This window comes from Pisolithus orientalis (genome assembly GCF_024613125.1).
Source record: "Pisolithus orientalis strain OTSU chromosome Unknown F5J12scaffold_3, whole genome shotgun sequence".
NCBI classification, from domain to species: domain Eukaryota; kingdom Fungi; phylum Basidiomycota; class Agaricomycetes; order Boletales; family Pisolithaceae; genus Pisolithus; species Pisolithus orientalis.
In genome coordinates, this window is record NW_026260784.1 from 1,330,736 (window position 1) to 1,358,696 (window position 27,961).

General features: G+C 50.2%; 11 protein-coding genes across 11 annotated transcripts; 5 read left to right on the forward strand and 6 right to left on the reverse strand.

Moving 5' to 3' along the window:
* Nucleotides 1-204: 204 nt before the first annotated feature.
* F5J12DRAFT_954601 (ras guanine nucleotide exchange factor domain-containing protein) lies at nucleotides 205-4,265 on the reverse strand (the record flags this gene model as incomplete). The annotated part of the gene is made up of 9 exons (XM_051749850.1): nucleotides 205-313; nucleotides 370-490; nucleotides 549-668; nucleotides 720-843; nucleotides 897-989; nucleotides 1,042-3,134; nucleotides 3,163-3,694; nucleotides 3,751-4,053; nucleotides 4,233-4,265. The coding sequence occupies 9 exons, from the start codon at nucleotides 4,263-4,265 to the stop codon at nucleotides 205-207; spliced, it is 3,528 nt and encodes a 1,175-aa protein (XP_051604323.1).
* A 543-nt stretch (nucleotides 4,266-4,808) lies between these two features.
* On the reverse strand, nucleotides 4,809-7,492 carry F5J12DRAFT_802548 (NicO-domain-containing protein). The gene is made up of 12 exons (XM_051744421.1): nucleotides 7,026-7,492; nucleotides 6,924-6,942; nucleotides 6,847-6,868; nucleotides 6,640-6,742; nucleotides 6,509-6,581; nucleotides 6,378-6,460; nucleotides 6,201-6,314; nucleotides 6,122-6,152; nucleotides 5,968-6,071; nucleotides 5,538-5,917; nucleotides 5,373-5,490; nucleotides 4,809-5,314 (listed from the first exon to the last, which is right to left on the reverse strand). The coding sequence occupies exons 1-12, from the start codon at nucleotides 7,212-7,214 to the stop codon at nucleotides 5,141-5,143; spliced, it is 1,410 nt and encodes a 469-aa protein (XP_051604324.1). The 5' UTR covers nucleotides 7,215-7,492; the 3' UTR covers nucleotides 4,809-5,140.
* F5J12DRAFT_802566 (uncharacterized protein) lies at nucleotides 7,493-9,311 on the forward strand. The gene is made up of 5 exons (XM_051744422.1): nucleotides 7,493-7,639; nucleotides 7,697-7,941; nucleotides 7,998-8,085; nucleotides 8,114-8,916; nucleotides 8,974-9,311. Exons 1-5 carry the CDS (start codon nucleotides 7,611-7,613, stop codon nucleotides 9,114-9,116), a joined length of 1,308 nt encoding a protein of 435 aa, XP_051604325.1. The 5' UTR covers nucleotides 7,493-7,610; the 3' UTR covers nucleotides 9,117-9,311.
* A 617-nt stretch (nucleotides 9,312-9,928) lies between these two features.
* F5J12DRAFT_802571 (uncharacterized protein) lies at nucleotides 9,929-11,880 on the forward strand. Its single transcript, XM_051744423.1, has 5 exons — nucleotides 9,929-10,173; nucleotides 10,238-10,482; nucleotides 10,535-11,383; nucleotides 11,439-11,797; nucleotides 11,858-11,880. The coding sequence occupies exons 1-4, from the start codon at nucleotides 10,145-10,147 to the stop codon at nucleotides 11,579-11,581; spliced, it is 1,266 nt and encodes a 421-aa protein (XP_051604326.1). The 5' UTR covers nucleotides 9,929-10,144; the 3' UTR covers nucleotides 11,582-11,797; nucleotides 11,858-11,880.
* Nucleotides 11,881-13,032: 1,152 nt separating this feature from the next.
* Nucleotides 13,033-15,067, forward strand: F5J12DRAFT_306575 (uncharacterized protein). The gene is made up of 5 exons (XM_051738830.1): nucleotides 13,033-13,450; nucleotides 13,547-13,552; nucleotides 13,620-13,864; nucleotides 13,918-14,835; nucleotides 14,891-15,067. Exons 1-5 carry the CDS (start codon nucleotides 13,143-13,145, stop codon nucleotides 15,031-15,033), a joined length of 1,620 nt encoding a protein of 539 aa, XP_051604327.1. The 5' UTR covers nucleotides 13,033-13,142; the 3' UTR covers nucleotides 15,034-15,067.
* Nucleotides 15,068-15,101: 34 nt separating this feature from the next.
* On the reverse strand, nucleotides 15,102-17,366 carry F5J12DRAFT_802583 (NCA2-domain-containing protein). Its single transcript, XM_051744424.1, has 5 exons — nucleotides 16,984-17,366; nucleotides 16,034-16,902; nucleotides 15,780-15,983; nucleotides 15,535-15,728; nucleotides 15,102-15,484 (listed from the first exon to the last, which is right to left on the reverse strand). Exons 1-5 carry the CDS (start codon nucleotides 17,357-17,359, stop codon nucleotides 15,175-15,177), a joined length of 1,953 nt encoding a protein of 650 aa, XP_051604328.1. The 5' UTR covers nucleotides 17,360-17,366; the 3' UTR covers nucleotides 15,102-15,174.
* A 526-nt stretch (nucleotides 17,367-17,892) lies between these two features.
* On the reverse strand, nucleotides 17,893-18,590 carry F5J12DRAFT_903140 (uncharacterized protein; the record flags this gene model as incomplete). Its single annotated transcript, XM_051748371.1, has 4 exons — nucleotides 17,893-18,123; nucleotides 18,183-18,310; nucleotides 18,364-18,491; nucleotides 18,541-18,590. 4 exons carry the CDS (start codon nucleotides 18,588-18,590, stop codon nucleotides 17,893-17,895), a joined length of 537 nt encoding a protein of 178 aa, XP_051604329.1.
* Nucleotides 18,591-18,650: 60 nt separating this feature from the next.
* F5J12DRAFT_713407 (uncharacterized protein) lies at nucleotides 18,651-19,529 on the forward strand (the record flags this gene model as incomplete). Its single annotated transcript, XM_051740831.1, has 4 exons — nucleotides 18,651-18,857; nucleotides 18,914-19,063; nucleotides 19,115-19,266; nucleotides 19,319-19,529. 4 exons carry the CDS (start codon nucleotides 18,651-18,653, stop codon nucleotides 19,527-19,529), a joined length of 720 nt encoding a protein of 239 aa, XP_051604330.1.
* Nucleotides 19,530-19,707: 178 nt separating this feature from the next.
* Nucleotides 19,708-20,448, reverse strand: F5J12DRAFT_910257 (histone acetyltransferase subunit NuA4-domain-containing protein). Its single transcript, XM_051749021.1, has 3 exons — nucleotides 20,306-20,448; nucleotides 20,061-20,246; nucleotides 19,708-20,010 (listed from the first exon to the last, which is right to left on the reverse strand). The coding sequence occupies exons 1-3, from the start codon at nucleotides 20,414-20,416 to the stop codon at nucleotides 19,744-19,746; spliced, it is 564 nt and encodes a 187-aa protein (XP_051604331.1). The 5' UTR covers nucleotides 20,417-20,448; the 3' UTR covers nucleotides 19,708-19,743.
* An 18-nt stretch (nucleotides 20,449-20,466) lies between these two features.
* Nucleotides 20,467-22,266, forward strand: F5J12DRAFT_306825 (26S proteasome subunit P45). Its single transcript, XM_051738831.1, has 6 exons — nucleotides 20,467-20,740; nucleotides 20,797-20,922; nucleotides 20,976-21,375; nucleotides 21,423-21,715; nucleotides 21,781-22,078; nucleotides 22,126-22,266. Exons 1-6 carry the CDS (start codon nucleotides 20,504-20,506, stop codon nucleotides 22,164-22,166), a joined length of 1,395 nt encoding a protein of 464 aa, XP_051604332.1. The 5' UTR covers nucleotides 20,467-20,503; the 3' UTR covers nucleotides 22,167-22,266.
* A 665-nt stretch (nucleotides 22,267-22,931) lies between these two features.
* F5J12DRAFT_802606 (P-loop containing nucleoside triphosphate hydrolase protein) lies at nucleotides 22,932-26,951 on the reverse strand (the record flags this gene model as incomplete). The annotated part of the gene is given in 23 exon segments (XM_051744425.1): nucleotides 22,932-23,080; nucleotides 23,118-23,205; nucleotides 23,259-23,347; nucleotides 23,367-23,383; nucleotides 23,454-23,523; nucleotides 23,553-23,663; nucleotides 23,683-23,749; nucleotides 23,807-23,976; nucleotides 24,011-24,059; nucleotides 24,165-24,205; nucleotides 24,261-24,343; nucleotides 24,371-24,449; nucleotides 24,603-24,730; nucleotides 24,786-24,858; nucleotides 24,909-24,947; nucleotides 24,995-25,427; nucleotides 25,450-26,120; nucleotides 26,170-26,253; nucleotides 26,310-26,348; nucleotides 26,400-26,614; nucleotides 26,674-26,719; nucleotides 26,817-26,857; nucleotides 26,907-26,951. 21 exon segments carry the CDS (start codon nucleotides 26,700-26,702, stop codon nucleotides 22,932-22,934), a joined length of 2,724 nt encoding a protein of 907 aa, XP_051604333.1. The 5' UTR covers nucleotides 26,703-26,719; nucleotides 26,817-26,857; nucleotides 26,907-26,951.
* Nucleotides 26,952-27,961: the final 1,010 nt, after the last annotated feature.

Sequence of the window (27,961 nt, forward strand, 5' to 3'; positions counted from 1 at the left end):
ATCTCCTTAGTACTGGGTTACAAACGGGCATGAAACAATATGAAGATAAACAGATGGGAGGATCGTCTGCATGATTGATATAAAATCGTTAAGCCGAACACCAGAAACGAAATTATACCAGGACAACAGCGGGAGAAAAAAGAATCATAGACTAGCAACCCAACATACCAAGTGCAGGAAAGACAAGAGGATCGAGAAAAATATTTACGCCGAAGTGGGCTGTTGCACCTGCGAACGTGTCGCCCAGTTGAAAAGATGCCGCATATCGCCGGTGGGAGGAATGTCAGCCGGCTGCTTGGGCTCAACAAGCAGACTATTTCACCGGATATTAACGGATATATTAAGCATGTTGTCAGAAGGACTACATACCTTCTCCTGTAAAGATCTTCGAGATCGCCATGATGTTTGGAGTTTTCAAAGGCGACATTCAGGTAGTCCTGAACCTCGGGAATTTGTTTGAGGTTGTAAGGAACTTGAAAACGTTGCATGTCTAGGCAGTTCGGTTCAGTACAATGACAGACAACTTGGTGACATGCGCTGCGGCAAACCTTGCACTATCCTCGCCAGTTTGTGGTACTTATTGAAGTTAAGTAGCTTCTTTCCAGATGGACCATCGCGATATGAGGGGTTGCCTTCCCTGCAGAAAGTGACGTCCGTGAGGTACAGACCTGCCGGCAGCAGTTAACTCCTGTACGTCAATACTTTTGCGGATAACTCACCCAAGAAAGGCACTGCGGGCGGTGCCGTGTTTCGAAGTCTGCTTCGATACTCGTGATAATTACGGCTATGGTCAGCCAAGCGTCTCAGAGACTCCAATTGCCCTTTGTTCTTTTGCGGAACACCCTGTAACGAGACGGAGTAAATGAAACGTCTATTTGCGTGCAAACATAACTTACCGACCAGGTTTGGTGTAGGCGGGAGATCGTCGAAGAATCCAGTGCTGCTAGAATAGATCGAGGGGTGCTGAAGTTGTTTAAAATTGTGCACCTCTGCGGTCCATGTTAGTATTGCCCATTGGTGAGCTATGAAATTCGTCCTTACATCAGCAAGCTTGATAAAAAATTTAACAAGAGTTGTGCGCTTCTTCAGGTCATGCTCATTCAAAATGTTCTCGGCCACCCATCCAGTGATGACGGTGCTCAGAGAGGATACAGCTTTGACGTGGACTGGGGGTTTCGCACCCTCCTGCCCAGTCTCCAAAATTTCCTCCGGTTGAATAGCACAGTACAACTCGCACTCCATGATTGTTAGTTGACGCGCCAACTCGAGAGCATCGAAATCCGTAACGGAAACGGACTCAAAATGTTTGCTACGCAAAGCGGCCAACAACGTCTTTGTCATGGTAGGACGGGGAATTTCCGAAGGTGAGAATGTCGGCGGGTTGATGGACATGCCTGGATCACGAGCTCGTTCACTTTTGGGGCTGATAACGTCGGAGTTTGCGTCTTTCCGAATGTCAATAAGAGTAAGAATACGCTGGGACGGCCCAGGGAAATAAGGTTGGAGCACCTCTCGGGTGAACGTAGCAAGATGTGGCAGAGCAGGATCGTCCACACCAGACCGCCAGTATAGTTCCAGCCAGGTTTTGACAAAGTTCGACACCCGAAGGCGGATTGGCATTTCCTTGTATCGCTGCCATACGAGCACATTCTCTTCGGACATGTTGGAGGGTGGAACGACATTGTAACGGTCGATGATAGCCTGCACGAGTTCGACGGGGGAACAGAACAGACGGAAAGTAAGGAAAAACACCGCAGAAAAAGCGGCATCCACAATGCTGTCCTGCGGTGTCATCTTCTCTACCAGGATACCGAGGGAAGCAGCTACAAGGTGACCATCACTGTTGTATATCACATCCAGGTCAGGCCCCAGGCATTTACGCTTCACCTCAAGGGTGATTAATGAACCCTCATCGCTTCCAACGTCGTCTACCAAAGTGTCAGGCGTCCGCCGATGGAAAGCGTCGACATCGTCTACGAGTTGTACGCAACACGATGAGGCTGTATCGGCAAGAGCACCCAAATTAGTCCCCGAGTCTGCCTCCGAGGATTGCTCATCAGGGGACGTGAGTGCAGTGTCCTGGGAGCCGTCAAAAGATTTAGAAAGGGTGGTAATATCAGAAGAATCCGAAGATGTTTCCTGAACTTGTGCCAAAAGTTCAGGGGGACGAACTGATTGAGTGTGAGGATGAATGGTGACATCTTCATCAACAGGGCCCTGACATAAGCCGCTAAGAGCAGAGGCGGTCCCCGGATGTGAAGGGAATTTGCTCGGCGTATAGGGCGCAGGGTCGGAGTGCGACATGGTAGGTAATGCGATAATGAACTGCTGCTGGCTAGATGTGCGACTGAGGCACATCTTCACCGCAGAGAAGCAATCAGCACCAGCCTTGTGTGCTTCGGTAGCGGACCGAACCAGAGAGTCTCTCTCCGCATCATCCGTGACATCAGGAGGCAAGGGCATTGAGAGCTGTCGCACTGATTCCGCAAGGGAGCTCGTCACGTTGCACAGGCCTTCCTTTGACAACTGGAGATTGTTTACTTTATGAGGAGGGATGCCCGGGTGCCGTACGACAGCTTCGACGATGGTGAGTAGCCCACGGGCCGTCTCCACTATTTCCCGCACTAGGTTGTACATATGACCTGTGCTCGAAGCATGGGATGAGCGAGAATGAGAGAAAGCGTGACCAATAAACGCAGAGACCGCAGAGAGATATCCATCACGGGTACGCTTTAACGCTTCCATAATTTCCGCGGACGTTGTCGGTCCAGTGGGGAAATGGGAGGTTAAAACCGCCTTCGGAGACTCGGCGGATGAGAAGGATGACGACGAGGAAGTACTACTGATAGACACCCCAGGCTTATGACGACTGCCTGCTGTCCGTTCGTACAGCTGGTATTGCTCTCTCTTTGAACGAGTCCTAGCAGCCCAATGAGAAAGTAAGGGTGCAGCAGATGAATCCGATTCGCGATATGTCGCAAACCGCCGCTGCGATCGGAGGTCGCTAAGGCTCTTTGTACGCGTGGCTGTTTTCAACAAGTTATCGCCGTCCTGCTGTGACGAAGGTTTCGGAGGGGTGGCAAATCTTGGAGGGGTAGATAGGGGCTCGGAAGTCTCCATAGGAGTAGCCTCCACTGCTGGAGCAGGTCACAGTGCTGTCACCGCACTGGGAGACTTGCGCCTTCTCTGGTAGTTCGACTCCGCATTGCACCGCGACTGCCAGAAATCTTCGTACCTGAGAGAACACTTGGCCGCCAAGTTTGAGCATCCCCTCTATCTCCGCGTCGCGAATGTCCTCATCGTAGCTTTCGTCTGACGCCTTCTTCGCCTGAGAAGCCAGAGCGGCGAGAACGGACAATATATTCTTACGTTCCACAGCAAGGATAGGGAACTGTCTGAGGAGGGACGCATCACGTTGTAAGCATTCCATGGCGGAGAGGATGGAGCGAACACAAGATATGATGCACGCCGTTGCTGGCTGAAAGTGCACTATACGGTTGGATCTGACGGCGCTCTGGAGTAAGGACAGGCTGTGAAGCAAGTTCACCATCAAAGGTGGGCAGTATGATGTTATGTCAGAGCCGAGCGCTTCCGTCACCAAGGGTCGATGATCTTTTCGTGAAGACCCGCGCGATGGGGTGGTGGCCCACGACACTGACGACATTGTATGTCCGTGCCGCACTTTCTGCCGCTGCTGAAAATTATACGAGCTAGTTGAAACGACGTAAGTGAAGAGTCACCACGACTTACAGGAGAGTAAGTGCGGGGCAAGTCCTCGGCCAGAGAAATCACACCCTCATCAGCACTGACATAGTTGCTCGGGAACCACCCTCTCTGTCCATCCAATTCACCATCCCACCAACCACTTGTATCCTTGTTGAGCACGTGAATGACTTGGCCAGCACGGAAAGATAAACAGGTGGCATTTTGCTGCTGTGGGATAAAATCATGAAGAGCTAAAACGAACTCGGACGCGGCTGGTTGAATCCGCATCGTCTCGTCGGCAGAAGGGCTAGTAGGATTGGATACAGTCACCTGAGTGCTTTCAGGTTCCTGAAGTGGTAAATAGTGCAGAGGACGAAGAGGCGGATGAGGAGGGAGCGGGAGATTCCACGGATAAGGATGAAGATGTAGATGCCAGCGATCCGCTACGTGCACGAGTCCAGGTTTTGCGACGTATGAGAAGGACCGACGGATCGCTGGTGCGACGCTAAGGTAGTACCTCGATGTACATTTGTGTTGATATGAGGACGTGACGTGGACATGATAGACGATTCTTCTGCTGTGTTTACGCGAGTAAAAAGGGAATCTTATAGGCGTCTGTTGGTGTCCTCTGGTATGAATACGAGCTAGGACGGGAGTCGTGTCCGAGCGGAACGTACCAAATATAATTTCAAAACGCGGAGATCCCGCCAGTCGGCCAAACGCCAATGGCGGTACGACCGAGAAAAATCGTGTAACAAGGAATATCCACACTACGTGGCACGGTGGACGGGCCAGCAAGACCTCCAAGCGCGACAGTACGCGGCGGCACAGCAAGACCGCGGTTCGGAATCGCTGTCCACTAAGAAACTAAGGATACAAGCTCGTCGCGGTCGTCGCCGTTGGTGGAGTCGAGTCGAGTCGTCGTCCTTGACGCGTTCAACTTGGTGTCAACATATATTGCATGGCTTTTCCTTTTCCCGGCATGTTCGACTAGTACTGTCTGAGATCGGCAACCCATTCCGAACATGCTCACAACAATCCAAAACAATCCTGCCATCTTTCTCATGCCATACTTGGAACTGATATCGGCTGTCAAGACTTCACAGCTTCATGGACGTTTGGCGCAACGCACACACGATTGGCAAGGGGATCATACAATATGTATCCAGGTTGCTAGGAGCACGTAAGTGTTTCCCTCCAGAACTCATCCCCTGTCTTGCCATGACGTGACGGAGCCCTTCAAAAGCCTAAAGTAGTGAGTGGCCATTTCCATTTGACGTTGATCAGGTTTGAGACCAGTATTGTCCAGCCAAGACATGGACACAAGTTCCACTCGCGATCTTGCGACCTAACGCCTTTCTACTATGGGAAGGCCCAAAAGTCGGACAACGCGCGATATTCTGTTGTACATGAGTTTCACCCGCTAACCTTCTGTTTAGACTCGGGTATCCGTATTGCCCTCACATGCTCTTCTCCTTGCGCACCCCTCGCTCGCTCCCGAAAATATCCGTCGGGCTTTGATTATTCGTCTGACTCCAAACCAGCCAATCACGATAAGGAGGAAAGCCCCCGCCACTGCCGCGCCTATATACCCAGAGTTGTCATTCGCCTGTGAACCCGTCAGCTCTTAAGGTTCCGGAAAGGACGTAACACATTCCGGGACATACTCGTTGCCATGCCCGCCACCACTTCCCGGCCAGTCCTCCCCCATCCGCAGCCGATGCGGCCTGTCGACACCTTGCACACTCCTGGCCAATTAAGCCCATGACCTCAATGAGGGCAATGCTACAAAATGTTCCGAGCTTGACGTGCGAAATCAGAATGTGCCTTACCTGAATGCGAGAAGAATGCTCATGCTCGTTAACAAAACACTGAGGTTTGACATGGTATGTCGCTTGGCGCGAGTAACACGATCATCTTTTCTTGCGACATTGTTGCCGTCATCTTCGGCGCCCCCAAACACCCCTGCAATTGGATTGGCAGGAGTCCCCTGCTGTTGGGCCAAATGGGTGGTCCGCTCTGGCTGCGTTTGGCCAAGCATGCCATTCATGTCTACATCGGGTCCGCTGGACACACCACCGTCATCCACTGCATTTGCCGGTATAGTGCGCTCGAAGATCTTCCACGAATGTTCCGCGAAACCAGAGTACGAGTAAAGCATCATGACCGAGTTCAAGGAATCTACCAATGTCATGCCGCCCGTGAATAGCAGCTGGGAACACGTCAACACCCGACCATCCGCCACCTCGCGGCTGATCTTACAGGTAACACCAAGACCTGGGATGGTCGTATTCTATTATCTCCGCCATTCTGTTGCGCAAGGGCCGACAGGGCGAGCAAAGCGATCGAAGATGCCGTGTCGAATCCTGACAAATGTTGGCGCCAATCAATCATTTGTAGTAACCAAATCCCCCACCTAATCCAAACAAAACTCCAACGGGGTACATCTAAGGGTGTTCAGATATCCAACCAAAGTAAAGAGGTCGGTAACACACTTTCCAAGGACGATTGACGAAGTTAACAAGGGGCCCGAGTACCCGCATCATTAAGGTATTCTGAGTTTGTGAGTCCGCACCCGTCGCTGCATCTTTCCCATCCGTGTGCTTGACCTGTGTACGACAGTGTGTAAACTGGCAAAACTTCATTTCAGAAACCGATAAATGAAGGCGTACTCGGCGCTGACGTATTATTCTCCATAGTATAATGGAGTTCCCAAGGCCCACGATGAATAAGAATGAGGCGCTTATGGCAGTGCCTATGTGACGTTTGAGATGAGCAGCCAGCCCAAGGACGACTCGCTCACCGATGACTGAAGCGAGATTATTAAAGGCATTTAACTTATTGTACGCGCTGATGCTAACGACTATGGCCAGGTTCTTACGTTGCACGAAGTAAGCTGACCCACGGCAAAATCAGTGTGATCAAAGAACGTACTGCCGCAATCACAATGGTACTGTGCCCGAGGGAGAAAAAGAAACCACATGTTACTGGAAGCTGCCCGTGGCTGATAAGCGTACGAGTAGCATTGTCAATGGCACTTGCACAATATAGGGTGAGCAGGCACTATGAGTGGTTGAGCGTTGCTGTGAAGCATCATTATCCAACAACGCACGGTATGTCAGATTTAATGAACCAGGGTACCTAATGTGATCAGCATCCAACGCTGTGAATGGTGCGGTGGTTACTACATTCTCATACTGTCGTGCTAGTATTCTTACCGTGTCTGAGTCCAATCGTCTGTCACCGTACAGACAGAAAGGGAGATAATACACTCATAATCAGTACTGTCAGTGTAGACCTCGGAAGATGGAATTTCTCACCCATGCTAACACGGAAAGACCGAGCAATGAATGCCACTGTGCCGCTACACCCCAGCACACTCCATTGACTAGCAGCAAAAGCGAGATCAAGACGAAGGAACGCCCGAACACTGTGAGGGGAAAGAGCAATTTGGACAGTCTGGTCACTCTGCCCATTGCAACTTTGTACCAGTTCCGCACCCACATCATCCTCCACAATCAGATCTTCGGGAGAGAATGAGTACCCCTGAAGGCCTGACAGTTGAACGTCTATCTGCGTAGATATCACCCTGTGATAAGGCATGATAAGGCCTTGGCTGGACTCCTAACCATGAAGATTACATATTTTCATTCCTCGCCAAGTCCAAACTTTATGGCTTTTACTTCAACCCCCCTCAGCGCTTCATCTTCATCGATCGTCTCCAATGATTCACTCTAGGCTGGGAAGGCGTGAAGTTGCATGAGGGTCTGTCAAGATGCTGGCGCTGACTAATCAGATCCTGCAGGCAACTTAACCTGGTGCCGAAAAGATGCACGGAACGCGTTAATTCTTTTGCCTGCACCCGACGAGTTCCGTGGACGAGTCCACGTCTTCTTCTTAATCCCATGGAGGGAGTCATCACATTCTATGACTTGTAAGTCTTGCCGCTACCGCAGGTCACCTGAGTCACCAACGTACAGGTCATGTTCAGTGTTCACTCTTTGTATCGAACGGTCATACCGCATCCCGAGGACCGTATACCCTTCGAGCCACACCATGCCTTGCATCTCTTGGCCGCTCTTCTGCCAATGATGTACATGGCCTATCTCGCTCGACGCCCAGACACATTCCTTCTCCGCATTATGCTACTCCCATTGGTCGTATTAAGTATACTTGGAACCTTCTTCCGCTTCGCAGTTCTTGAAGTAGGATACGGTACAACCAATTGGGGATTAGGTATTCTATCTCACTCTCGGCTGTGGTCAGTGGGGAAGGTACTAACACGTCAGTAGGATCGCTTGCTCTGACTAGTGTCGCCAAGGCCATCGATTATGCTTGGAGACCTGAGGGGATGCTCAAAATCGGAGAAGAAAAAACCTGGTGTTTCCATCAAGTCTCCAAATAGAAGGACTGGTAGCGGATCTTCAGGCGACCCCGATGCCTTAACAGCGACGTCGTCAGTATGGCAACGCCGTTTACCAGCGTGGATGTACGACTCCCTAGAACTTCTTCTCACCAACAGAGGAATCGGTTGGAAATTCGGAGCCGGAGTGTATATCCCAAAGGAGCATAGGTCGCTTGAACGATCTGCATTCCTTTCCGAAACTCTATCCTCTTTCCTTCACAGCTTCCTCGTCTTTGATGCTTGTGAATCGTTTATCAAACTTGTGCCGGGTCTTAACACTCCCGAAGGAGGTACTATTTTCAGGCCCGAGTTGCCTATCCCCCAGCGCTACATTCTTTCCACTGCAGTTCACATCGCCACAGGATCCGCCATCGTAGCAGGGTTTGACTTGTATTACCATCTTTCTACACTTGTTGGGGTTGGGTTACTCTCCAATAAACCGTCATCGTGGCCTCCTGTCATGGACCATCCTTGGCAATCTGACTCCCTCCATATATTCTGGGCAAAACGCTGGCATCAGATCCTTAGAGAGACTTTCTTTGTTTATGGTGGCTTTTTTGGGGGACTTGTGGCTGGAAACATCGGTACCGTGTTCGGGACATTTATTGGATCGGGCCTCTTTCACGAAGCCGGAGCTTATGGTCTCGGACGCGGATTTGATCCTCACGTCGTATTTTTCTTTGCGCTGCAGGCTCCACTGCTAATCTTGGAGAGAATTTGGACGCGTAGCACAGGACATCGTGTCAAAGGTATCTACGGACGGCTATGGGTATATTTCTGTATCGTCATCTTGGGACAACCTTTAGGTGGGTCACTATAGCTTCTGGCTAACGGTGCCCAACGTTTGACGTGGTGTTGCCTAGTGGACTCGTGGCACAAAAGGGGTCTCGGTGGAGGCTACGTCATCGACCCACGCATCAGTCCTATTCGTCTACTACTTATACCATTCCTTCGGTGGTTTACAGAGTTATTGGGTCTTCATAGTGTGTCTGTCCTTCTTGGTTGATGATGCGCCTCTTTTCTCCTTGCAACGCTATTATTGCGGCTATGATCTATGGATATCACCCAGGATACCATGAGCTCCGCACCGCGGAAACGACTTCAAGAGAAAGAGCCTTAACCTTTATCTACGATAAATACCTCGAGTTCCTATGCTTCATATTAGTGTGGCACCTAGTAGCAATCTCACTTGGCAACCGATGAGCACATTGTGCATCTTTATTTAATGACGGAGACATCTAGGTCAGGACGGCTGCCTCGCCACCCCACGCCATTCGAGTTTGCCTGCCAGGTCTTATCCCCTCCAACACTCACTTTCTCCTAGACTTCGACCGTGCTGGGAGAGATGCCATATGGTATTGGCCAATGCATAGTTGGATAGGCGTGATTTTTCGAGGCTAGCACGGCGATTGGCTGAGGACACAAGGCACTTTGCCAGTTGCGCAATGCATCGGAGGACATGGTATACTAAGTACCACGTCGTTAACCCAAGTACTGTCCTTACGTTTCTTGCCAAGTTAAACCCGCGCGCTCGTAGAAAGAGTCCAGCATCGCGAACATTGGTGCAACAACGACGCAGGTGAAATTCGCATCTTGAGATTTAGGTGGCCGGTGTCAAAACGTTTTACTTTTTATTGGTGCCATTGAATCGACTGCGAGCGCCAGAAGAAGGCACCCCTTCTCTGACATTATCAACATCCATTTGTCCGAGAGTATGCGTCCGATTTTACAGGTAAGTGAGGGCGAGGAAATAACTAATTCGCTACCCACCCATCAACCCCATAACCAATTTCTTCATTCAGTTACTTCGGCTCATTCTTACATACCGACTCGGACTAACCATATGTTGGTTGAGTCGAAGAAGTTCGTGCATGCTGCGTTACATAGTTTCATACAAACGCAAATGACGCACGAGGTACTTACGTCGGAAATGTTGCATTATGTACATAGTATAAGTAGATATACCAGCTGCAACTTTCCCGCACTAAGTACCCGTTTCTTTTTTCTTTTTTTCTGTGGTGCCTTCTCGTGCGTATGGAGTGGGTTGTCGTGTTCAGCGAGTTGTGAGTCGTGACTCATAATAACCAGGTTATTTCAATGATTTGCTGACGCTGAGGTCGTGCTCAGCGCTCATGATGCATGGCAAACAGTTATACCATGTCCAGAGGACCGGATACCCTTAAGGCCTCGCCATATCTTGCATCTGGCGGCTGCGGTTCTGCCATCGGTGTCAATGGCCTACCTTGCTCGACGTCCGAAGACTTACCACCTCCGACTCATGCTACTCCCACTCATAGTATTAGTCACATTGGGGACTTTCTTCCGCTTCATAGTCTCCGGAGTGGAACACGCCCCGGCTAATTGGGTAATAGGTGCTCGATCTTACTCTCAGTCAGGGTGGAACTTACTGACACATGTGAGTAGCATCGTTTGCCATCCTTATCGTTGGCAAGGTCATCGATTGCGCTTGGAGACCTGAAGGAATGCTCAAAGTCGGCGAAGAAAAGCTAGATGTTTTCATCAACTCTTCTAACCAAAGCAAAGCCCAATTGTATGATGCCCTTGAACTCATATGCACACAGAGAGGAATCGGTTGGAAGTTTGGAGTTCGAGTGCACGTCCCAAAGGAACATAGGTCTCTCGAACGATGTGCATTTCTTTGGCAAACTTTAGCCTCCGCTCTTCGAAATTTCGTCGTGATCGACTTCTGCGAGTCATTCATCAAACTCGTACCAGGCGTTGGTTCACCCGAAGGAGGTACCATCTTCAGGCCCGAGCTTCCTATCCCACAGCGCTACATTCTATCTACCGCGGTTCACGTTGTCACAGGATCCATGTTTATTGCGGGTTTCCAGTCGTTGTACGATGTCCTTACGCTAATCGGCGTTGGCTTGCTCTTCAACGATCCCTCATCGTGGCCTCCTCTCCTGGACCACCCTTGGCAGTCGGACTCCCTACACGTATTTTGGGCTAAAGGCTGGCATCAGGCGCTGCGCGAGACTTTCTTCATATACGGTGGCTTCATTGGAGGAGCTATTGCTGGAAATGTTGGTACTGTTTTTGGGACGTTTATTGGATCAGGCCTACTTCATGAACTCGCTATCTGTAGTCATGGACGGGGGTTTGACCCACAAGGCATGCTCTTCTTTGTACAGCAGGCCCCACTGCTAATCCTAGAGAAGCTATGGACGCGTATCACTGGACACCGTGTCAGAGGCATCTATGGACGACTATGGGTGTACTTCTGTATTGTCATCTTGGGGCAATCTTTAGGTACGTCATCGGTTTGTCGTCAGCGATGCCCTACGTTTGACGTGTGAATGCTTAGCGGACTCATGGCATAAAAGAGGTCTCGGTGGAGGCTATATTATTGACCCACGCATTAGCCCTGTTCATACACTACTTATACCATTCCTTCGGCGGTTTACAGAGTTCTTGGGTCTCCACAACATCTCTGCCCCGTTTGGTTGATAACGCCCGCCTCTTTCTTTTTGCAAAACTACATTGTTGCTATGATCTAGGGATATCCCTAGGATACCACGAGCTTCACTCCACGGAAACGACTGGAGCGTTAACCTTCTTCCACGATAAATACCTCGAGTTCGCATGCTTTGTATTGGTGTAGTACCCAGTAGCAATCTCACTTGGCAACCAACTCGCGCACCGGTAACGACTCGGCAGAGACAGGTGAGTACTTGAGTCCCGTCATGCCATGATCTGAGTTTGCCAGCCAAGTCTTCTACTCAGAGTTCACATCCCCTCCAGCACTCACTTTCTCCCGGACCACCTTCTAAGGGCCTCTTGTGCAGCTTCAACCATGCTGGGAGAGATGCCACTGGCCAATAAATAATTTCATATTCCGAAGCTAGCACGGGTGATTGGCTGAGGCCAGGGTCAAGAGCGACAGTGGTTTTCCGGCATCAGACACTTTGCCAGTTGCACAATGTATCGCGGGACAAACTAATGGCATAATATAGGTACCACATCGTCAACCAAGAAGCATACTGTCCTTACGTTTGCTACTGAGCTGAACCGACGCTCGTAGAAAAGGAGCCCAGCACCCTCCAAATTGTATATGTACCATCACGAAGTCATCAGTGCGACGACGACGCAGAAGAAAATTACTTCTCGAGACTTATTGGTGGCAAACGCTTTCCTTTTCGACCGCGAGCACCGTTTGAAGACACACTTCACCTTAGTCCATGAAAGCGGCTGTAAGTAGCAATCTTGACATTCACTCGTCCCGTTACATGCGTCCAATTTTAGAGTTAAGTCGGTTTATTCCGGAAAATGAGCAAAGGCAATAAAGCAATGCTGATGACGTCGGCACCCAGCGATCACCCTCCACAACTGGATCTCACACCGGGTACAACCATGGTAATGACGAACAAGGGCGGAACGTCTTGGATGCGCGATACCTGAGGTAGGTGTGCTCAACAACGAGTAATTGCCCAACAGCGTTTCGCGCATCAACGTTGCTGAAGTTATTCAATTGGTTCCGCACGTTCATACGATGTGATTATGGACCGGCCCGAACTCCACACGAGAGAGGTTGGTTCATTATGAATTCAGGAGTGTATCCCGCGGCTACAATGATGCGTTGGCTGGGAGAGGAGAATGACCTACATATGGCAGGATGTTGCCCGTGGCTGACCAGTGTATGAATGGCATTGTCGAGGTGACTGTGTGTAATGCAAGGTGAATCAGCACTAGCACTATGAACGGTTGAGAAGTAGATCTGAACGTCATCATAATCTTCAGTGCACAAAACGGCAGAGCCCTTCACAATGCCTGATATCGCTGCTGTGCACTACACTAGATGTCTCACTGCGATGACAATCTTACGGCATTTCGATATCGCCACCGTATGAATGGAGTGCCAGCGACATATGGAATAGTGCTACCGCCACAGTCGGTGAGTATAGGCACCCACCTCTAATAGGTGTCAGATGGAATTCCTCATTCATCCCAAGGTTCCAGCAACACACCGTGCCAAGCAATCAAAAACCGATATCGTAAGGAAGGGCAGCCCATGAAATACTGCCGGGGATGTTTGGACAGCCCAGTCGATTTGTCCACGGCAAATAACGGGTTACGCTCCCATACTATCGTCCATAAGCGCTGCGGAGGAACGCCCGTATCGAGATCCCGAGAACAACCAATACTATTCCTTACATTCTCAACCACACTGTTCTGGTCACTTCGGACCTTGTCCTCGAGGTTCCGTAGTGCAGCTGCATGGAACGGAACGACTCAGGTGCTTACATATCGACTAACCATACGTTGGTCGAGAAAAATTTTGTGCTCTCCTGCACTAGTTTCATGCAAAAGACATAAAAGGTGCGCAGGAAATGTTGTAGTCATACCCGTTGTTTCTTCCACCTGCGCCCTGACGGGTCGTATTTTTATACGTATGGGGTGGGTTGCTGTGTTCAGCGAATTGTAAGTCATGATTCATATATCCAGGTTTCTTGAATTCTTGAATCACCGACGCTAAGGCCGTGTCCAGCGTTCACGATGCATGCCGAACAGTTATACCGTGCCCAGAGGACCGTATACCCTTGAAGCCACAACATCTCTTGTATCTGGTGGCTGCTGTTTTGCCATCCATGTACATGGCCTACCTTGCTCGACGCCCGGAAACTTTCCTCTACCGCCTCATGCTACTCCCACTCATAGTATTAGTCACACTGGGGACCTTCTTCCGCTTCAAAATTCCTGGAGCGGAATACACTCCGGTTAATTGGGGAATAGGTGCCTAATCTTGTTCTCAGTCAGGGGCGGAGCCTACTGACGTATGTAAGTAGCGGCGATTGCTATCTTTATGGTTTCCAGGGTCATCGATTGGGCTTGGAGACCTGAGGGAATGCTCAAAGTCGGCGAGGAAAAACTAGGTGTTTTCATCAACTTTCCCAACCAAAGCAGGGGCGGTACATCAACAGACGGTACCAATGATTCAAGAACATCGCCATCAATATGGGAACGCCACTTACCAAGCCGGTTATATGACGCCTTGGAACTCTTCTGCACGCTGAGAGGGATCGGTTGGACATTTGGAGTCGGAGTGCACGTCCCAAGGGAACACAAGTCTCTTGAACGATTTGCATTCCTTCGCCAAACTTTAGCTTCCGCTCTTCGACGCTTCGTGGTGCTTGACTTCTGCGAGTCGTTCGTCAAGCTCGTGCCAGGCGGTAATTTACCTGAAGGAGGTACCATCTTCAGGCCCGAGCTTCCTATTCCACAGCGCTACATGCTATCTACCGCGGTTCACGTTGCCACAGGATCCATGTTTATTGCGGGTTTTGAGTTGCTGTACGATCTCTTTACGCTAATTGGCGTCGGCTTGCTCTCCAACGATCCATCATCGTGGCCACCTGTTATGGACCATCCTTGGCAGTCGGACTCCCTGCATGAATTTTGGGCGAAACGTTGGCATCAGTTGCTGAGAGAGACGTTCTTCGTATACGGTGGCTTCATTGGAGGAGCTATTGCTGGAAATATCGGCATTGTTTTTGGGACGTTTGTTGGGTCGGGACTACTTCATGAACTCGCTATTTGTAGTCATGGACGGGGGTTTGACCCACAGGGCATACTCTTTTTCGTACAGCAAGCCCCATTACTGATACTGGAGAAGCTATGGACGCGTGTCACTGGACACCGTGTCAAAGGCATCTACGGGCGATTATGGGTGCTTTTCTGTATTGTCATCTTGGGCCAATCCTTAGGTACGTCATCGGTTTCTCGTCAACGATACCCCACGTTTGACATATGAATGCCTAGTGGACTCGTGGCACAGGAGGGGTCTCGGTGGATGCTACGTCATCGACCCACGCATTAGCCCTGTTCGGCTGCTGCTTTTACCATGCCTTGGATGGTTTACAGAGTATTTAGGCCTTCATCGCATCTCTGCCTTGCTCAGTTGAGGCTATCTTTCTGAAATTCATTTCGTCAACTTAATTTCCTCGTCACTATGTATGTGATATGCAGAGACTCCTAGGATGTAATGGATCATTTGTTTGGCTACTCACGAGCGCAGTGGAGATCTCAGTACAAAGATGGACGGACTACGATGCCGACTCTCCAGCCATTTGTTGCCATCCAAGCTCATTCGCCCAGTTTCTCCACATCCTGTCCAGTACACGCAATTTCTCCCACCGTCCCAGGCTGGGATCCTCAAGGTCGCGAACATCCTCTAAGAACCCTTCGCGCGGCTGCGACCGTGCAGGGAGGGATGTCAGTGCATAATTGCGGAGATGTGTCAGAGATAGGACAAGCAATCCCGAGGTTAGTGGTGGAATGACATCTGAGGACCGATCTTCGTCACCGTGCCTGCCCGAAGACCTTGGTTGGAAAAGAAGAAGGCGCTCGATTCTCCTACGTGGGAGGATAAATTACACGCTACTGCTGTGAGATTAAGCACGCACCGCACTGCCAACCAGACACTCTGCCTCTTGCGTTTACCGCCATATTTTGCACGTTTACCGAAAAGGAGTCGAACGAGGGAGCCCCCTACAGTATATACAATCGCGAACGCGGGTGCAACACCAACGAAAGCAAAGGTCAGTTCTTGGGATTTGAGCAATTTATCGATCCCTCCTAAAGCTTGATCAATGTCGACCTTTTCTCGTTGTTAATACCTCGATGGCGAGGATCACGGGAACTGAAATACCTTTGCTTTCTGTACCTGTATGAATAGGGATCTCAGCAAAGTCCCGGTCAAAGCTGACTTGACGGGGTATTTGATATCTTCTTCGTAAATCTTAAGGAGCGGGGTAAAATCACCAAGTCGTATCTGCTGTGAGAGAGTAGCAAGTTGCTGTTGATCATAACCTAGTTTTTCTCCTGCCAACGCAAGACTCATCCTCTCGAGAGACTACCAAAATATTCAGATGGAACGTGACGACTGGTGTATGCCCAACTCACATCGAAGTCGGCAGCTATGGACTCCGGTCGGACGATCATAGCTTCATCTCCACCGGCCCTGATAGTCCGGTAGACCCCATAGAGGGGTTCTAACAACCAGTCCTCAAGGAAATTCTTCGAGGTCTCGATCGCGTCTTGGGCCATGTCGATTAGTGATGCTCGAGATGCGTACAAAATTTTGAGACAGTACAATGTTAGCGGTGGTAGGAACAATAACCGTGGCCACAGAAGAGTAAGCTTCGACGGACGTCGAAGGTCCTCGCTATTGAGGTACGAAGAATGACCCCCTGGTTGTGTAACAAAGACCGCGTTGTATAATCCTTCAAGAAGCGAGGGCACGCTATTTTCCAAGAGTCTGTCGGACGTGGTGGGGTCGACGGCGTTTGAAAACTCGAGGAGAAACTCGCTGTCGACTGAAACATCTTCCTCAACATTCGGGGCGTCCAACAACCAGGTTAACTTCGGCCGCAATCCTAGGAGCTTCCCGAGTACTTCAGCTCGTTCATTACGAATCCTCTCGTTTTCACGGCGCTTTATGTAGCACTCCTCGCGAGCCAAACGAAGGGGATAAGTCACAATAGCAATAAACTTCGATGTATAACGGCAGAGCGTATCATGCAAGAATTCAAAGTACGTCAATGCAGGGCGTCTAGAGTCAATGCGGAAGGATCCTGCAGAATGAGAGCGAACCGAAGTAGGTGAATTGGCTCCAAGATGAGGAAAGAATGTGGTCATGAATACGCTAGGTTGCCATGGATTCTTAGGAAAGAAAATACTGCGAATGCGAGGAAGATGCAATGCCGACGTCTGAGGGACGCTTTGATGGATTTTGAGTACTTGAAGCACCTTCAAAACACGATGAGGAAATGCTTGAGGATGTCATTTAGATATACGTGAACCGAGAGTGGTCCGTCAAACTCAGCCCAGTAACAAGGAAGAAAGAAACTCACTCTGCAATAAGTATAGTGCAGCAGACAGATTAGATTGTTCGGTTTCTGACCACCATTCGGAGTCTTCTTGTGCGGTGCTGGCCTCGTCAAGAAACAAGTCCAGAGATCTGGCGTACAAACCCAGCACGACTTTCTTCAAGAGAACGGCTCGTATCTCATCGGAAGCTTTGTCGCCTTGATGCCTGCTCACGAGAACTTGATCGCGCAAAGCAGTTAGAGCCTCCCAAATGGCATCTGCAGAGAAGGGTGGGCTAAGAGTAGCGTCGATGTCCCTGAATGCTTGTTCGACTTGTTTGTTTGTCCCGGGCGAGGATGTCTGGAAGCAACCATGCGAGAAGAGTGGACCAGCGTAATGTGCGGAGAACCTCAACGCCATCAAGGCAGACACTACGCTCCAAACTCGAGTCCAATTTACCTTATGACTTTGACTTTATTTGGCCATTTACACTACTTAGCACAAGTGTCGCTGGTTACTCTCATCGCTCTCGCCAACACACGCGTTGTGTCGTTACTTATTTCTTGAATACGCGGATCTCAGCAGGGGGCAGAAGGACGAAGATCAGGTCACCTTTTCGAAGGGTGACAACGAACAACTCGTGGTTTCACTGAAACATATAAAGCACCACAGACTGAACGCCTACCACTAATTAATGGGTCGCTAGCAGTGGATGCGTATTCTGCATGCGATGAGGGCTGCCAGACCACTTCACTGGTAGCCGTTATTCCTAACATGGCCCACCCTCATCCCCGAGTGGGCCATTTAGGCGTAGGTTAGGACGCACGGAAGGATAGCCCGGACGGTGCAATTCGGAGGAATTCGTGACCTGGGCTTAGCTACATAGAATAGGTAGCCAGCAGTTAGAAGATGCCACTGCCGTTGCACTCGTGAGCTCTCAGTTACCTTGTCCACTAATCGTCGTGCCATATTACTTGGCCAGCGGCCCATCGATCTCCCCACATCACCCGCTTGTGATATGCCTTCCTCATTTCCCGGAACTGTCTAATAAATTCGTCCACATCCGATGCGTCGTTCAATCTCGCCGATGATTGAACGAAAGACGACGCCAGCGTTTCCGACGCGTTGTCCAGATCGGTTGTTGCATGACGGAGACGCATCAGGAGAAATTGAGGTGTGAATCGCTGTATTGGAGTTCATCAGACATTGCGCGTTTGGAGAGGGGACGGCGATGAATGGGTACCTGATAGAGTTCTTTGTGTTCGCGCTCAAGGACTTTCCATCGTGCCTCGAGTGCCTTCGCTTCGTCGAAAGCGTCTTTGGTCTCGGATCTCAACTGGTAGAGTCTACCTTGCAGTGACAGGTTTGATCCTCGACGACTCCAGAGTTAATGCACGACCGAAGAAGACAGAAAGCGAACGTACGAGCAATGGCCTCGTTCGCCGTAGAAAGCTCGGCCTGTGACTCGTAAAGCTGTTTCACGGGAGAAAGAGAGTGGAAGATGCTTTGAAAGTATCCATGATCGTTCAAAAGATCCTCCAGGTCATCTCGGCTGTGCAAGTCTGGTCAGACGATAATCGTTATGAGCCTCTGGTACATACGATAAGCGGGACAGTTCCGGGAACTCTTGCATGAGAGGTGTTGTCGCCATGCTAGTACTGTTGCTAAGATGGCAGATCGGTGCCAAGAGTGCCCTTTGCCAGTGACCGTCATGACGTCGTCCTTCGTGATGCCAGGTGAACACGTACCGGCACAGCACGTCAATCTCAAGCTCGGACCAGGCCTATCAGAGCTCTCGGTTGCCCGAGGCTCAGGAAAAGGCTCCAGTTCACGGCAGCCGGTCGTTGCAACACGGGCGGGGATACTAAACCACTCTAGTAATAGGAGCAAGTGGTGGGTAGAGGGCAATTCACGACGGGTAAGTCAAGTCATACTCTCCACTTTACAGGGAAGTGTATCAAGTGTATCGTCAAGTACGTCCCAGCACCCCAGGAGAGTGTCATAGGTGTAGTCAGTGGACGTAGCGGAGAAAATTGGCGGGTGGATATTGGTGCTGCACATCCTGCATCGCTAGATGGCCTGGCATTCGAGGGTGCTACCAAAAGAAATAGACCTAATCTCAAGGTACGCCCCCCAACCATGCCCATGCGTTCAGTGTTATAGATAGTCTTACAGGTGGGATCAGTGCTATATGCCCGAGTGTCACTTGCACACAAAGACATGGAACCGGAATTGGAATGCTTCGACGCTCAGACACGTAAAGCGGATGGTTTTGGCGAGCTAAAAGGCGGTTTCGTCACGCATTGTAGTTTGCAAATGAGCCGATTGTAATCGTGCCACCAAGCCTCTCTGGCATACCGTACTGATGCTCTCTTACAGGCTGCTCGACCCGAAGCATTTCTTGCTTCCTCTCCTGGGCTCCCGGTTTCCACTGGATATTGCCGTCGGCGTGAATGGGCGGATATGGGTCAGTACCAAAGAGGCGAAACAAACCATCGCTGTTGTGCGATGTGTTGAGGCAGTCGATCCCGACGGCGGGGGTATGGATGAGGTTTCTGTCAAGAAATTCCTTGGTGAAATGGAACTTTGATCACGCAGTACAGTTGAAAAGTTAGGTAGGCGCAGTAATCAATCGATGGCAGCGTACATCGCCAAGTTTCGAGGACGTGATCCAGAAACAGGGGGCGAGTGGCACATGCACGCAGAATCGTGCCCTAACCATGAAATGGGGCCAGTCATCGTGCAAGTGATCAGTACAATAATCGCAGTGCACAGTACTATACAATAAGGTAGAGAAGCTGTTGCTACTCATCTTCTGCTATGCGAGCTCTCTTCTGTGCTCTCCTCCCCAACCCCTGAGAGTCGTCGTCGCTCATCGTTCCAGCACTCCTGCGCATAGCCCGTTTGCGCCTTTGGTACTCGCGGTCACGGAACTTTTTCTGTTGAGCAGCAGTCAGTTCTTGCGGGCGGGGTGCCGGAGGGACGACGACGGTCGTCAAACCGGGGTTCGTAGTTTTGGGATCGTCGGGAGCAGGGGTCGTTTCTTCCCCATCTCCAAGCAGTTCTAGGGACTGCAAAGTCAGATTAGCTGGGCGGTAAGGCAAAGTAGCAGCGAGCATACCTTGGACCATGTCCCACTACTGGTTGAGAACCATCTATCACCCTCGCCAATCTCGTGTTTCCTGCGTGCTGCTGCACCTTGGGTGGGTTTCAGATACCCGTCAAAGCCGTGGATGATGTTTCCAGTGGTGGCGGTATCTGTGAGGTAGGATGTCTCGAGGTTGTAGATGGTCAGTTCCATCTGAGCCTGGCGAATGGGCACGTCAACTTCTGCAGCACGACACCGGCCATATAAGAGGAGCACACCAACTGTCGGTCTGCAGCCCTCCTTTTCGCGAGCATCTTGACGAGCTCCTCCTTGACTCTGTCATAGCGGGCCTTGTCGTCTGCATTGGCTGGTGGGTCTTTGCTGGCCATGGCTTGCTGTGGCCGTGGTGTGTCATTGGCAGGTCTTCCTATTTGGGGGAGTGACGCGTTGCTTGTCCTCAACCACAACTACTCAAGATGTCCTCCACAGAATCAAACCCGCCTCCGCCCCCAAACAACAACCCAGAGAAGCAGCCAGAGTCTGACCAGCCCGCGTCTTCTGCACCAGCACACACCACTCCTGATGGCGGCGCAATGGACACCACCCCAGATCGTCCTCCAGAGGACAACTGGGACGACATCCCTCCGGAAATAATGGCCTTGGGGACAGACGAGATGCTGACAAGAATACGACTCATCGAGAACGACATCAAGGTGTGTGCCCAACTGTAAACTGTTTACAAAAACCCTTGGCTTACGTGGCGATTCAGGTCATGAAGTCAGAGACTCTTAGACTACAGCATGAGCAGAGCGTCATGAAGGAGAAGATTCGCGATAACGGGGAGAAAATCAAACAAAACAAGGTCCTCCCTTACCTCGTGGGCAACGTTGTGGAGGTATTCCGTCTTACAGTCACTCGCTGAGCTATCCCTTACCAACGATTTATCAGATACTAGAAGTGGATCCCGAAGGCGAAGACGACGGTGCGAACAGAGATCTGGACTCGATGCGCAAAGGGAAGTGTGCGGTCGTGAAAACCTCGACGCGACAAACCGTGTTCCTTCCCCTCATCGGTCTCGTTCCTCCAGAACAGCTCAAACCTGCCGACCTTGTTGGTGTAAATAAGGACTCTTATCTCATTCTGGACCAACTGCCCACAGAATTCGACTCGCGCGTAAAGGCAATGGAAGTCGATGAACGGCCAACGGAGACATATACAGACATTGGTGGTTTGGAGAAACAGATCGAGGAGCTTGTCGAGGCTATCGTTTTGCCAATGGAACAAGCAGATAAATTCAAGACCCTGGGTATAAAGCCACCCAAAGGTTGTCTCATGTACGGTCCACCAGGTGAGCCCAAGAGATTCGACCGTTACACTCATTGATCTTTGTTGTAGGTACCGGCAAGACGCTTCTCGCCCGAGCCTGTGCCGCACAAACGAAGGCTTGCTACCTGAAACTAGCGGGACCCTCGCTAGTGCAGATGTTCATCGGTGACGGCGCCAAGCTAGTGCGCGACGCCTTCGAGTTGGCAAAGGAAAAGGCACCCGCTATAATATTTATTGACGAACTCGACGCCATCGGTACGAAGCGGTTCGATTCCGAGAAAAGTGGTGACCGTGAAGTACAACGAACAATGCTGGAGCTTCTCAATCAACTTGATGGTTTCTCCAGTGATGAGCGTATCAAGGTGATTAATACGATGAAAGAAACAACCCTCTTCCAGGACTTCCATATTAACTGTTACCCATCCAGGTCATCGCAGCTACAAATCGAATCGATATCCTTGATCCTGCACTACTTCGTTCGGGGCGTTTAGATCGCAAGATCGAATTTCCCCTTCCGAACGAGACTGCTAGAGCCCGTATTCTCGAAATCCATTCGCGTAAAATGACCGTCAGTCCCGATGTCAATTACGAGGAACTTGCCCGCAGTTCGGATGAGTTCAACGGAGCACAGCTTAAGGCTACGTGCGTGGAGGCTGGTATGATCGCTCTCAGGGAGGGTGCTATGAAGGTAACCCACGAACACTTCTTGAGTGGGATTGCAGAGGGTGAGTGTCTTCCTGCTTCTTCTCGACATGTCTGACATACCTAACAGTGCAAAGCAAGAAGAAGAACGACCTTATGTATTTCGCGTAGTTCTAGTCCTTTCACGGTGATTCTTTCTCGCTTTGCCCGAATGCGATTCACATTGTGCGTGAAAGTTGAGATGGTGAATTTACACGGGCAACCACTAGCTGTTTGCTGAAGAATGTCGGACAACTGGCTTCACACGTACTCGGTACAAAGCATGAGCTCCAAGATGAGTGGGTTTGGCATTTTCACCAAATATGCTCACCATGGCCATGTGGAATGTGAATACTACTGTAATACAGAGCCTGAGTTGTGCAGATAACCGTAGAAGTAACTTAAGCGCCCCGCTACTGGGTCGCCAGTTTAAGAACTACCGGCGGTGACGTCGCAAACGTACGTAAAACATAGTCTCTCGACACATCCGAGCTCGATCCCGACTTTCATTTTTTCAGCACCTGAAGCTGAACGTGTTCGTGGTAGTCTCCTCTCAATGCAAGGAGCCCATCATGGGTACCAGCTTCACTGACACGACCATCTTTGATGAAGTAGCTGTAGGAGATCAGGTCACTCCGGGAAACACGAGAGGGAAACTCGAGGAGGGGACACGTACATGCAGTCTGCATTCTGGATAGTGGACAGACGGTGGGCAATGGCAATGGTCGTCCGCCCTTGTGCTGCCCTATCCAGTGCCTCTTGCACGACCTTCTCTGAGGTAGAATCGAGTGCAGACGTTGCTTCGTCCAACAGGAGAACCTTGGGATTACGAAGAAGAGCCCGAGCGATGGCAATTCGTTCTGTGGGTGACGCACATAGTTAATGATCTTCATGTAGCTAATATAGGATAGGGGAATCTCGCTCACGCTTCTGACCGCCCGAAAGCTGTGAACCCTTGCTACCCACTTCAGTTTCGAAGCCGCTAAGGAACAAAAAAATCAAAATGGAAGGGGGAACGTCGAGGCAGCTCCTTACTTTGGCAATGACTGGATAAAGTCTAAGATATTAGCATCCTCGGCATACAGCCTCTAGTCTCCTCTTGGGTAACTTCGGAAATCGGCTTGGTCGCACCAAGCAAGATGTTAAAGCGAATAGTACCAGCATAAAGTGTCTGCAAGAAAGACATCAGTCATACTGTCACATCGGCGTCTCGTTGACACTGACAGGTTCCTGCGAAACCAGTGCAATCTGTTTCCTATACTCTTGGATGTTGAAGTCGTTGATAGGTTGACCATCAAGAAGGACCTGACCGACTAAAGGGTCAGTAGAAACGCTCGATCAATTGAATGCTGCAAAGGCTGTCAACAAGCTAATTGCGTGCAGCGCTGAAGTACACATGGGCTCACACAGTACTCTTACCGCAAGCCGCTCGCACCAACCAACGCCACGTAGGTACCTGCTGCAATCGTTAGGTTCAGGCCACGAAGGACTGGAACCGTAGATCTTCGTGGGGTAAACGGAAATGGACGTCTGCCAAGCGAATCTGACCCTCAACGATTCTTCCCTTGAATGTCTTCCCTTCAGGAGTTTCGGCGTCGATCTCAGGGGTAGAGTCTAGTAATTTGACAACTAGCTGCACCTGCAGCACGAGCTGATGACACGTCGGGTACGAACATAAAGACAATGCCAGCCTGTAGAGCTGCGAAGGTGACACCCTAACGTGCAGGTTTATCCAAATAAATCCTAATAAGGAATTCAAAAAATTTGCGTACCATGAGAGCGGTGAAGAAATCGGAAGTTGATACTTCCAAAGTGGAGATAAGCTTGGATCCGTACCAGAAGACGAGGGCGACCACCCAGAACGTAGAGGACTGAGAAAATGCGTAGATCAGATTGCTCCAGATCCCACTCCTGTTTGAATTCCTGAGAGGCTTCCTCCAGACTGCTTGAGTATGATTTCAGGCAGTCATCTTCACGGGTAAGCGAGGCAACAGTACGAATGGCACCGGCGGCCTCGCACGCCATCTTGGCAGGAATCATCGTGCGCAGCCTTGTTATGCTGATCTTTGAGGACAACCACGCACTAAAAAGGGTCAGAGCATCTGGCTGGTAGGCTTCATATTGGCTCACAAGTCGAATGTAACCTGCAAAGAAGACAAGAGGAATGCAAGCTGGGAAGCACAGGTCAGGGGTGGTACGTGCGGGAGGGCGGTATAAGTAACCAACCTATTCCAACAACAGCGGGCTTCCATGCGTAGACAAAACCTATCGCCGAACCACCAATCAAGGTCGTAGCAGCTTGAATGATACTGTCCACGGCTATCAGTACAAGTTACGTTATATATTGAAGGTTGGGTACGAACGCTCCAAGGGTAGTTCCAGCTAAACCGTTGATCTTTTGTGGATCATCATTGACTCTAGATGTGAGGGTACCGGTCTAATGTAGAATCAACCAATATCTACGCTGGAAAAAGAAGTAACAGTGTTCACATTATTCTCAACTCTGTCGAAGAACTGGACTGATAAATCTTTAGAGGCAAAGTTTTAGCGTCAAGCCGAATTACTCACTATCTTGGCGAAGGATAGCATGGAAGCTGATGGTTCGGAGTTTCGCTGTCAACTGGGACGCAGCTACAGTAAAGACGTAGCTTTGAACCGCAATCACTACGGCCGAAAGGATAGAGATGATGAAGAACCTGTTCAAATCGACATTTAACACTCTGATGCCCATGCTGGCCTCGGAACACTTACCACAGAGCGTTCATATTACCGTCATGGCGCCTTTCAGAAGGGTCAGGGAGGGAGAACCCGGAAATCGCCTTGCCTGCCTAAGGGTTACATGTATTTCAATGGCAGAAGCAATACCGGACTTACCATAAATGATGGCAAACACCGGGAAAACCATACCGCTCGCTGAAGAGTGTTAGTATCAACAATTGCCTGTCACACCGAGGACCTACTCATCGCAGCTATTGCGCCGATGACATACATACGATAACCCTGCGGGTTAAGACTTCCAGTGCGCCTGAACAGATACAATAGGTCATATGAGTTCTCGTCAACTTGGGCTTTTCCTCTCCCTTCGATCTTCGCGAAGTTTGACGTCACCGAATGAAGTGTATCGCAGTGGTCGAGCGGAACTTCATCCTCAGTGAATTTTTCCTTGTCCGCTATGCTACTGACCACTGCGATGTCCGTATCGCCTTGCGCTTCTTCGGTTTCCCGGAGTTTCTGAACTTGAACGAGGCGCGTATACGTTCCGTTCCTGCCGATGAGTTCCTTGTGTGTTCCTTGTTCCAAGACGACACCTTCTCCCATGACGAAGATCTGGTCGGCTCCCTTGATCGTCGACAGTCGATGAGCGATTGCAATCAGTCGTTCGTCCAGCGGATGCTTTATCAAGAGCATCCTGCACCCCACCCTCCGACCGTGTATCGAGAGCGCTAGTTGCCTCATCAAGCAGAAGAATTCGTGGGTCAGAAACGATTGCGCGCGCGATCGCCACGCGTTGCTTCTGACCACCAGAAAGAAGAAATCCACGCTCGCCGACCATAGTATCGTAGCCTTGGGGCAATTTACTGATAAAGCCATCGGCGTTGGACTTGATACAGGCGTCCTTGATCATTTTGAACTTTTTGTCTTCTGATGCATGCTCGAAAGGAGTGCCGATGAGGCCGTAAGCAACGTTAGCTCTAATGGTGGTCGCGAAGAGCGCAGGTTCTTGGGAAACCAGGCCGATCTGTGAGCGGAGCCATTTTATGTTCAGGTCGCGGATATCCACCCCGTCGAGCTTGACAGTACCTCTGTGAGGGTCGTAGAGACGCTCGATAAGTGAGATAATGGTCGACTTTCCAGAGCCGGAAGCCCCAACGAGTGCCGCTGTTTTTCCAGCTTCGAAAGTGATATCGATACTTTTGAGAATCGGAACGTCGGGTCGAGCGGGATAGCTAAATCGCACGTCCTCTACAGTTAATTTACCGACGACCTTTTCTGGCTTCAGTCCGTGCGGGCTGGCAGCATCAATGTCGGGTACGCGTTCGATGGTCGCAAATAATTTTGCTGCAGCCCCTTGGGCATTAGTTAAAGCTGCGAACACTTCAGAAAACCCAGCTCATAGCATGTCGCACATACTCGCCTTGTGCTTCTGGGGCCATCATGGCCAGAGAGAGAGAACCAAGGAGGATGGCCATGAGGACATTAGTGACCTGACCAGCAGTGGCTGAAATGGAAATGTGAGTCTCTATGGTCAGCTATGACACTGCGATGGGGTCTTACCATGACCTTCGTTCACTAGGGTAGTGCCGAAATCGAAAGCTACAAGTTATTTGTCATAGTAGTGGAAGGGCACTATACACAGCCTCGTACCAAGTGCATGGGCAGCATAAATGACGAAAACGCAGACTCCCAAACCAGATCCATTCGAAATGGCAGACTTCACATTGGTAGTCCGAATCAAATCTATCTTCTTATCGAAGAGAGCACCAAGCACTTTTTGCGAACTAAAAGCCTGTGCCGTTCGGATGGGAGAAATGACTTCCTCGGCGATGGTACCACTCTCAGCGACATACTGAAGCGTCACCCTTCACCCAGACATATTAGAACAGCACCACAAATTAGTTGGACGCAAAGGATAACTCACTGCGCATATCTGGAAACAAATTTGTTCATTACAGCGCCGGTTACCCCTATGCACGGGAGGATAGATGACATCGCAAGAGCCAGCCGCCAAGACTGAGTATATGCAAGAATCATGCCAACAAAGAAAGCACTGAGAAAGCTGACCACGAGAGCGACCTTCTCCGATATCCCTTGTTGGACTAGGTCTGTTCTGAATGAGCAAGCGCACAGAGACACGGGTTGCTTAGGACGTACGGGTATCAGTTTGAATGCGAGTGGCCACTTCACCAGCTCCGATGTGATCGAAATATGCAACGTCCTGTCGGAGGATGGCTTGAAAGTATTTCTCGCGAATGCGCTTCGCGTTGATCTCGCCGGTGTATATCCATAGATACATGTAAATCCAAGTACACACAGCTTTACCGACACCTCGAACCAACGTCAGGTGTCGTTGGGAATATAATCAATGAACGATATACCGATGTAGGTCAAGTAGGAAGCATCCTGAGCAGCTCCCTTGCGGAAATCGCTCGCTGCGGAATCAAAATTCTGCTTCGCAGAGGAGATTGCAGTGACATTTCCGGATAATTCTGCCGATTGATAAATCTCCAATGCAGTGGTAAAGGTAACGAAGTCCTGGATCAACCTTCCGAAAACCAGAGTCATAAGGGGCTAACGCTGTGTATCAGTGAATGTGTGAAAGTCGAACATTAATGCTATGCCTGAGCGGCACCTGCAGCGATGGCACTGACAATGCCAACGGCATTCAGTGACAACTCAAATGGAGTAGCATAGCTAGTACATACGTAGATGAGGGGAATATCGTTCAGATAGTATAACACGCACCGGAAGAGCTGAATGAATCTGACGGATGGTGCAGGTTGCTCCACTGGTTTAGCGTCAATACCCACGCATTCTGTCTTCTCTTGTTTGCCTTTATCTTTCTTCCCCTGGAAGAAACCTTTGAACCAGTAGGTGGAAAGGTACTTGTTGTCATTATCTTGGATGGAGGAAGGTTTCCCTGTAAGGAGGATGGTACCCTTGTTCACCATGATAAGTCCGACAAGGGAGAACCCCAACGGAAGTTGATTTGGATGGCTGCGAAGTTGGGAAAGGTAAAACCAGGGAGACCGTCCATTATATTGGTGGGGATAGGCCCCACGCGGCCATCAGCAAATGCGTAGGAAGCCTAGCAAATCCCGAAAGAATCGCTGGTTCTACCACACGGTAGAACTTGCCCGATCGGTTTACGGTTCAATACATATCCCAATGACAACCAGGCGCGTCCACTGCCGACTGCGTCACCTAGC

Excerpts from the sequence above, each read along its gene's own strand:
- F5J12DRAFT_802548 (XM_051744421.1), bottom strand. The coding sequence starts at position 7,214 with ATGATGTGGGTGCGGAACTGGTACAAAGTTGCAATGGGCAGAGTGACC. Across the intron at positions 6,743-6,846 it reads TTGGATGCTGATCACATTAG|TGCCATTGACAATGCTACTC; the intron begins GTACCCTGGTTC and ends ATATTGTGCAAG. Across the intron at positions 6,315-6,377 it reads GAATAATACGTCAGCGCCGA|GTCAAGCACACGGATGGGAA; the intron begins GTACGCCTTCAT and ends TGTCGTACACAG.
- F5J12DRAFT_802566 (XM_051744422.1), top strand. The coding sequence starts at position 7,611 with ATGGAGGGAGTCATCACATTCTATGACTT. Across the intron at positions 7,640-7,696 it reads GTCATCACATTCTATGACTT|TGTTCACTCTTTGTATCGAA; the intron begins GTAAGTCTTGCC and ends GGTCATGTTCAG. Across the intron at positions 7,942-7,997 it reads TACAACCAATTGGGGATTAG|GATCGCTTGCTCTGACTAGT; the intron begins GTATTCTATCTC and ends ACACGTCAGTAG.
- F5J12DRAFT_802571 (XM_051744423.1), top strand. The coding sequence starts at position 10,145 with ATGGAGTGGGTTGTCGTGTTCAGCGAGTT. Across the intron at positions 10,174-10,237 it reads GTTGTCGTGTTCAGCGAGTT|CGCTCATGATGCATGGCAAA; the intron begins GTGAGTCGTGAC and ends GGTCGTGCTCAG. Across the intron at positions 11,384-11,438 it reads CATCTTGGGGCAATCTTTAG|CGGACTCATGGCATAAAAGA; the intron begins GTACGTCATCGG and ends GTGAATGCTTAG.
- F5J12DRAFT_306575 (XM_051738830.1), top strand. The coding sequence starts at position 13,143 with ATGAAATACTGCCGGGGATGTTTGGACAGCCCAGTCGATTTGTCCACG. Across the intron at positions 13,865-13,917 it reads TCCGGTTAATTGGGGAATAG|CGGCGATTGCTATCTTTATG; the intron begins GTGCCTAATCTT and ends GTATGTAAGTAG. Across the intron at positions 14,836-14,890 it reads CATCTTGGGCCAATCCTTAG|TGGACTCGTGGCACAGGAGG; the intron begins GTACGTCATCGG and ends ATGAATGCCTAG.
- F5J12DRAFT_802583 (XM_051744424.1), bottom strand. The coding sequence starts at position 17,359 with ATGGCGTTGAGGTTCTCCGCACATTACGCTGGTCCACTCTTCTCGCAT. Across the intron at positions 15,984-16,033 it reads CCATAGCTGCCGACTTCGAT|TCTCTCGAGAGGATGAGTCT; the intron begins GTGAGTTGGGCA and ends ATATTTTGGTAG. Across the intron at positions 15,485-15,534 it reads AGTGTCTGGTTGGCAGTGCG|GAGAATCGAGCGCCTTCTTC; the intron begins GTGCGTGCTTAA and ends CCTCCCACGTAG.
- F5J12DRAFT_910257 (XM_051749021.1), bottom strand. The coding sequence starts at position 20,416 with ATGGCCAGCAAAGACCCACCAGCCAATGCAGACGACAAGGCCCGCTAT. Across the intron at positions 20,247-20,305 it reads GGGCTGCAGACCGACAGTTG|GCTCAGATGGAACTGACCAT; the intron begins GTGTGCTCCTCT and ends CCCATTCGCCAG. Across the intron at positions 20,011-20,060 it reads GTAGTGGGACATGGTCCAAG|TCCCTAGAACTGCTTGGAGA; the intron begins GTATGCTCGCTG and ends CTGACTTTGCAG.
- F5J12DRAFT_306825 (XM_051738831.1), top strand. The coding sequence starts at position 20,504 with ATGTCCTCCACAGAATCAAACCCGCCTCCGCCCCCAAACAACAACCCA. Across the intron at positions 20,741-20,796 it reads TCATCGAGAACGACATCAAG|GTCATGAAGTCAGAGACTCT; the intron begins GTGTGTGCCCAA and ends GTGGCGATTCAG. Across the intron at positions 20,923-20,975 it reads TCGTGGGCAACGTTGTGGAG|ATACTAGAAGTGGATCCCGA; the intron begins GTATTCCGTCTT and ends ACGATTTATCAG.